Consider the following 8,228-nt stretch of genomic DNA (forward strand, 5'->3'; position numbering starts at 1 on the left):
AAATATATCTTTCTAAATACAGAACAGTGCTCTCAGAGTTAGCAAGATCCTCTTTCCCACGCAGTCTGTATTACAGTATTACCTCATGCCAGATGGCTAGGCGACTGCCTGCAAAGTTTGATCACCTTTCTGTTATCACAACCTCTGACAGACACACACAAACAAAATATTTAGGTTCGACCCATCTGCTTTGTTGACTGTGTTGCATTCTGTCAGGTATGGATGATAGGTATTCTTCTATAAAAAAAGAGTGCAGAGAAGAAGAAAGGACTGTAAATCTTGCACCCTGAACATTCTACTCACTAGTCGAGCTTTGGCTAGTCCTTTTATAGGTTGCTGATCTGCTGCCTGCCATGGTGAGTTGAGGTGCCCTGCCCCTTCTGTGCATAAGGTGGAGCTGACCGTGGTGCTGAACACATGCTTTTGCTCAACTTGGTTTAGTGCAGATATTAAGAGGTCTGCTATCTTAGTCACCTATATCATTCCCCCTTTCATGAAGGATGAAGGAATGAGGAAAAAGCCTTATGGGAATCACAGGTCCCTTACTGCTACACATACAAGACATTCACAGATAAAATGAGGATGGTTTTTGATTGTTTGTTCAAGGGGCATCAGATGGCGAGTCAGATACTGAAGCTATGTCAGGGATCTCATTCTGTCTTCCACCATGCCAGTGATTTTTAAACCCTAGCTGTCTCATTTGTTACTTCATGGAGTTCCGGACCCAGTTATGGATGAGCTACAGTAGCAGCTTGAAAGCTCCCATCTTGTCTTAAGTAACTTATTGGTCTGGCGACATGCATCAACACCCATAAATGGATATGACTAAATGAACTTTATTGGGGTCTTGGACCACCTGCACCAGTCTCAACCCCAGCCTTTCCTGAGAGGCCTCCTGAACCTATAAAGGTAGACTGCATGAAAGGACAACAGCATCCAAACCAGTCACATCATGTAGACCTTCCCACTAAAATGTTAGGACCCTAGTTCCCATAGTTCTGGAGTGTTGACAGAACTCAGCACATTCCGAAATTATTCATCATGCTTTTCTGTGACCACAATATTAAGTCCTACACCATGCATGCCCTAGTAAACTTCGGAGCGGACCAGAATTTATTCTCACCATCCATGGTTTCTCAGCTCAAAATTCCATCCCCAGTATATCCAAGGTTCCTGTCTTTGACAGATGTTTAGCAAGTCATGCGCCCACTCGCTACCTCCTCATTGCCCTCATAACCATGCCATCGATCACCTCCAGGCACCACAACACCAAGGAGGCATCTTTACACCCTTTCTCACCCAGAGAGGAAGGCCATGTAACAGTATATTTGTGAGACAAACGCAGATAATTTAATTTGTCCTTTATCTTTCCCTGCAGGGGCTGGTTTCTTTTTTTTGGGGGGAAAAAGACTCTTCGACCATGCATTGACAACAGAGGGCTAAACAAGATCATGATTAAGAACCGCTACCCGCTCCCTCTGATGTCCACTGCTTTTGAGCTGCTCCAAGATGTTCACCTCTTTAGCTAATTGGATTTAAGAAACGCTTACCATCTGGTCAGGATAAGAGAGGGTGACAAAGAAAGTGAATCTAGTTACTTCTTAGGGTATGCCATCTTATTATCAGGTAATCAGATGGATCCAGTAAAAGTAAAGGTGGCTACGGAATGGCCAGTGCAATCATCAAGGTGTAAGCATGATGATTGGATACCCTTTCATGGGGGATCCCTTTAGCAGATGAAGCTTTTAAGGAGCTCAAGCATCACTTTACCAAAGCACGAGTCTCATTTTTGCCTGACAATTCTTAGTAGTTTGACATTGAGGTGAATGCGTCTGAGACAGGAGCTGAGGTTAACCAAGGACAATTAACTTCATAGAACAATGTAACATATAGTACACATGTGACATAGTCTCGGACAGGGCCCACAGTTCTTGGCACAATTTTGGAAGGCCTTTGGGGTCTTATTGGCGCCACACACAGTCTATAGTCTAAAGTAATAGTCAAACTGAGCACACGAACCAGGAACTGGAGAAGTTGCTGAGAGAGGATGCAATTTCTAGAGGTCGATTTATCCCCTGGATAAAGTATGCCCACAAATCGCTCCCCACATTCTTCACAGGAGTGTCACTCTTCCATTGAGGTCTTGGGTATCAACCATAATTGTCATCAAGAAACTGCGGTTCCCTCAGTTCAAGCCTTTGTCCATCATTGTAAAAGGACATGGCAATGGGCTCGCACCCAACTGCAACAATTGATGAGCACCTTTGAGTGCAAAGACAATCGACACTGGTCAGCCACCACAAGATACCATGTTGGCCAAATAGGCATAATTTGTAGACGGATTTACCTCTCAAGACCATGTCCAGGAAACTCTCCCCAAGGTTCACTCATTAACCCATGCTTTATGAGACTAGCCTTGCCACTGTCCATAGGCCGAGTCAGTCCAACCTTCCTTGTCTCTCAGGTCTATTTACTGGTCCCTTGCCCATTGTCAATATCCCCCTGCCATCTCCATAAATAAAATTAAAAAAAATAATAAATTAAAAAACACAGGTGACGGGAGAGAATTAAGACGACTCCATGATCACCTGGGCTCTCCCGTTCCATACTTTACTCCATTCTTGCATTTTCTATTGCCTTTGCCTTTGTTTTTTAGATCACAACCTCACTTTGTCTTGGATTGCTATGGATTCTCTGCTTTCTCGGAAATCTCTGTTACCAAACTTTAGACTTGTCTATATCACAAGCTGACACTGCAGACTTACTAAGGTTCCAACTTTGATTTTGACCCTTGTCTGTTTAATGATCACGAGAATCTCTTATTATTCCGTCTGACTCATCGGCTTTGATTACTGTACAGACGAATAACTGACTACCATTTGCTCATAATTGTATTCTACACACACTCGATCCTTACTTCCACATTCTTGTTGCGAAGCTCTAGCCACAACCTCACCAGGTCTTCTGTAAATTCTCGAAATTCTACGCCTGCCTTGCATACTGTTTTTACTGTAACTCTGTAAGACAACCAGAGCTTCATTCACAACTCTCTTTTTTGCAGTTGGATCCATTAGCTCACACACCTACTGTGACACTAAGATTACTAACACCTGAGGACAGAGGACAGACAGTGTGACTAGACAGTGTGATCCAACATACTAAGTCAAAATAAGAATCCCTGAAGCACGCAAAAACTCCATGGGCACAGAACACCCTCCATGGGTTATCACTGACATAATACACTTCGTTATTGTTAAGTCTTTAAAGAAAATAATAAAAGCTCAAATCCTTTAGAGCACTGGTGTAAGTTAAGTGGTTATTGTGGAACAGGGAAACCACTATAATGGTTTAGAGACTCCAATGGACTTGGTCAGGCTACTGACTTAAAAACTCACCCAAATTAACAACCTGGACTTGCACACTGAGTACAAGTGTGTGTGTGTGTATGAAATAATGCAGAAGACACCAAGGCAGATTAGGAGAAACATGACAGCAAGAGAAAGAAGCAAACATTAAAATTATTCCTATTCTATCATTCCTATCTTCCTGTAAGGTTTCTTGCACTCTGTAAAACCGAGGTGCCATATCTGCTAACACATTTTAGAATTTTTTTGATTACCTGCATGCGTCTTGATTAAAAATGTTTTTTAAAAAACTTTTGCCAGAACCTGAAGCTGACTGACCCCCCATATTTTATCTCTCTGAAGTCTGCTTATGGCATTTGTGTGGCTTTATGTCTAAAAATGTCTAGTTGTATTTCTCATGACTTTTTTTTTCATCTTTCTTCATCCATCAGAATTAACATTCTGTATTTGATATTGTGTTTTTTAAAACTGCTACATATAAATTTGTTTGCCTCAAGGGTGGGGTTGCACCAGGAAGGACATCTGGTGGAAAAAATCTAACCGTGCAGATTAGATGATCTGCTGGGGTGATTCCTAATGTTAACAGCTGATAGAATAACATTTCATGGGAAAATTTGAGTCTAATGAGGGTACTGGGTCCAGTAAACTGGCAAAATCACATTACATCATAATTTTGTACTACGCATCATGGCTTTGTTTTTCACTCACTGTACATTTCTCCAAATCATTGTTACTGTTTAGGGCATCATTCAAAGTGAAACAGATAACCTTGTAATAATCTCAGAATGTCACATTTAACAGAAATTAATAATTAGTAAAGGGACAGATAGTCAAAATCAAAGTGGCTTTTATTATTATTTTAACCCTATGCAGTAAGTACAGTACACAATGAAGCAAAACAACGTTCCTCCAGGACCATGGTGCTACATAACAACACAGAGTTACAAGAGACTATACAAAATTATACTAAAAGAATCTAAAAAGATTTTACCTAAACTAATGCATTAGTGCAAGCATATGCAATCAGTAAAAGAGAGAACACAAGACAATCTTAGCTCATGTTAAATTGTTGCACTTTCTGAACCTTCAATATTTTGATTACTGAGAACTCATGGCTTATACTGTGTGTGTCATGGCAGGTCTTTTCCAAAGGGCTATTGCCCAGAGCGGTTCAGCCATCTCCAGCTGGTCCATTAACTATCAGCCACTGAAGTACACCAAGATCCTGGCACGTAAGGTTGGCTGCTCATACAGTGAGACGGCTGATCTGGTGGACTGCCTGAGGAGAAAAAGCTTCAGGGAGCTAGTGGATCAAGATATACAACCCGCACGCTATCACGTTGCCTTCGGCCCTGTGGTGGATGGAGATGTGGTGCCTGATGACCCGGAGATTCTCATGCAGCAGGTTAATACCATTAGAGTTCAGCTCAGACTGAGCATGACTTTCTCCTGAGGCTGTGTAATTTTAGTTTCTGATTATGTGCTTATAAGAGCAGAGGGAGCTCAAAATATATAATTCAGCATTTCCCCAATCCCTGTTACCATCTGATGAGTTCAACCAAGGAACAACATTGAGCTCTGCAAACCTAAGGGCCTCCTGGACTGGAGACTGTGCACAATGTCTATTTTTAACAGAGAACTGTTGCTACTTAACAGAGAACGCTAAGTTCTAAAAGATTAAAATGAACATTATTCACTTAACCAACTAAAGAAAATATTTGCATTTCAAGTCTGAAGAACATTCGCAGTATTTTTATTTTTCACTAAAATGTGTGGAAGAATTATTGGCATTTATAGAGCAAATTTTTAGTCTTCTAAATTTTCATTTGTCATCCTTACATATAAAAAAGGCTAAAGAGCCTTCAAGTTAAAGAAGCAGATGAATAAGCCAGATAAATAGTGGATGTAAAAAACATATATTTTATTTTTAATATAAAATAATCACTTGTGTGGTTGTGTGTAACATTTGATTTAATAATGATATTACTCCAAGAAATATCTTTCCCCGCTCTCTTTTGTGGACCTAATAGATATAAATACGAAAAACAATGTTTCTAAGTAATTTCTGACTTGTCATTTATCAGTTATTTAAAGATTAACCAGGTGTTGTATTATTATTATTTTTTTTACCAAATACTGTACTTATACACTGTGTCCGCTAGGGGGAGTTCCTGAATTATGACCTCTTGATTGGGGTGAATCAGGGAGAGGGGCTGAAGTTTGTAGATGATGGTGGCTCAGAAAGTGAGGAGGGGATTTCAGCTGCAGCCTTCGATTACACGATCTCAAACTTTGTGGACAACCTCTATGTTTATCCTGAAGGTCAGTGTTATAAAGTCTTTTAAAATATTGTTAAAAGAAGTGGTTATAAAATGAAGCCAAAAAGTTATGAAGTTCCCACAAGGAACCATAACCGTAACTTCCTCTTCTTATTATTATTATTATTATTATTATTACTGTATTATTATTATGTCTTCTTGGGCTCTCATTCAGCACTACTGTATCTTCATGGTAGTGCCTGCAATTGAACAGTCCTGCCAGCAGAGGACAATATAAGACTGTCTCAGAGCAGAGTCAAAAAAATATAATCATCATTTTGAAGGTTACTTATCTTATAGCATTTAGGAAGAATGTTGCTCTTTTTGTGACTTTTTTAAAAGAGATAGCTCGATGTGATATAATAGCCACAAGCCTTAAAAGCTGCTGTTTCAAAATCAGACACACAGTGGGCATATGTTGTAAACAAAACCTTCCTTAAAAAAATGTTAAAAACATTTCCCTCTTAAAATTCTTTAATGTTCTATGTCTTCATTCTTTTTAAATATCCTTTTCCTTTTTGCATATACATTTTTTTCTCTAGGTAAAGACATCTTAAGGGAGACCATCAAATTCATGTACACAGACTGGGCAGATCGAGATAATGGTGAAATGCGGCGTAAGACCCTGCTGGCATTATTTACAGACCACCAATGGGTGGCTCCAGCTGTGGCCACTGCCAAGCTACATGCAGATTACCAGTCCCCAGTCTATTTCTACACATTTTATCACCACTGCCAAACAGAGACACGGCCTGAATGGGCAGATGCTGCACATGGGGATGAGATCCCATATGTGTTTGGCGTACCCATGATCGGCGCAACAGACTTGTTCCCCTGCAACTTCTCCAAGAACGATGTCATGCTCAGTGCGGTGGTGATGACCTACTGGACCAACTTTGCCAAGACTGGGTATGTTTTTATGTCATACTGTCTTGCAAAGTAAATTCACATTAGTCTTAGTTTCTCTTGAAACATTGGGGCTGAATTAAACAGACTTTTCTAATCCAGTTATATTACAGTTATTAAAAAAAATCTAAATAAAATAAAAATTGAAGTGTATAATGCGAAGAAACTCACTTACTCACTCACTCATCGTCTATACCGCTTTATCCTGTATTCAGGGTCATGGGGACCTGGAGCCTATCCCAGTAGGCTTAGGGCATGAGGCGGGGTACACCCTAGACAGGGTGCCAATCCATATGCGAAGAAACTGTCTGTTTCAAACTTTAATATATTTATTGTTTTGTTTAACTTTATCAGGGATCCTAACCTTCCAGTCCCCCAGGACACCAAGTTCATCCACACAAAACCTAATCGCTTTGAGGAGGTCATCTGGACCAAGTTCAACTCCAAGGACAAGCAGTACCTGCATATCGGCCTGAAGCCACGTATCCGGGATAACTACCGTGCCAATAAGGTGGCATTCTGGCTGGAGCTGGTGCCTCATCTGCACAACCTGCAAGAAGACCTCGTGCCCAGCACAACCCGCCTGCCCCCACGGCCTCCGCACTGGAAGAGCCCTGATTCCCGTGCCACACGGCCACCATATCCCACTTTTCCTCCAGATCCAGATCCCGAGGGTTCAGAGCGCCCAGGTTTTTCTCCATTTCCTAGTGACGCACGTGACTACTCCACTGAGTTGAGTGTCACAGTGGCAGTTGGTGCATCTTTGCTGTTCCTTAACATCCTGGCATTCGCTGCACTCTACTACAAACGAGATAGGCGGCATGAGGCACGGCGTCACCGCCTATCTCCACAGCGTGGCGTGCCAGCCAACGATCTGGCACACAGCCAAGAGGAGGAACTCATGTCTCTGCAGATGAAGCGCTCTGAGCAACGTGACGTGGAGCCACTGCGACCAGCATGTCCACCAGACTACACTCTGGCACTACGGCGGGCACCAGATGATGTTCCTCTTATGACTCCTAACACCATTACCATGATACCTAGCAGTATTGCAGGCATGCAGCAGCTCCACGCCTTCAGCGCCTTCCCCGCCACCACTGGTCATAACAACACACTGCCTCACCAGCACTCCACCACCCGTGTATAGTACTGCCCTCTTTTCCTGTCCCTTCTACATCTTTCTCTCTCATCCTGGTAAAGAAGTACAATGGGGCCTTCTGGTGGTCTTCTCATAGACACACAAGAACAGCAAGAATGAGCTGTAAATGTTGGCATGAGACGAGCTGCTTTTTCAGAGAAGACAAGGCTACAATTAGCAAGGACATAATGTCCATTAGTGATTGTTTTGGAATTTTATTCCACAGCGGTAAGCAGTAGGCCACCAGGGAAAATGTGACTGTCCGATTCAGAGAGAGAAAGACAGAGAGAGAGAGAGAGAGAGAGAGAGACAGATTTTTTTTAGTTTTCTGATGTTCTTTGTCCATCCATAACTAGGCTAAAAGACTACATTTATCAGCTCTCCTTTTTTTTCTCAACAATTTCCTTTAGTTTTTTTTTTCTTTTTGTCTTCACTCACGTAATAATATTACCTTTTTTTACTCTGTCCCTATCAAATGCTCTGTGTGATCTAGTGTCATGT

General features: G+C 41.5%; 1 protein-coding gene across 1 annotated transcript in view; it reads left to right on the forward strand.

Moving 5' to 3' along the window:
- Window positions 1-7,999, forward strand: part of nlgn2a (neuroligin 2a) — a 199,665-nt gene extending 191,666 nt beyond the window's left edge. Inside the window, exons 6-9 of the mRNA XM_053492131.1 lie at window positions 4,505-4,770; window positions 5,528-5,687; window positions 6,226-6,592; window positions 6,944-7,999. Coding sequence (XP_053348106.1) covers window positions 4,505-4,770; window positions 5,528-5,687; window positions 6,226-6,592; window positions 6,944-7,736 — 1,586 coding nt within the window. The 3' untranslated portion in view covers window positions 7,737-7,999. The remainder of the gene's footprint in view (window positions 1-4,504; window positions 4,771-5,527; window positions 5,688-6,225; window positions 6,593-6,943) is intronic.
- The last annotated feature ends 229 nt before the right edge of the window (window positions 8,000-8,228 follow it).

Source organism: Clarias gariepinus, chromosome 1, assembly GCF_024256425.1.
Source record: "Clarias gariepinus isolate MV-2021 ecotype Netherlands chromosome 1, CGAR_prim_01v2, whole genome shotgun sequence".
In the NCBI taxonomy this organism is placed as follows: domain Eukaryota; kingdom Metazoa; phylum Chordata; class Actinopteri; order Siluriformes; family Clariidae; genus Clarias; species Clarias gariepinus.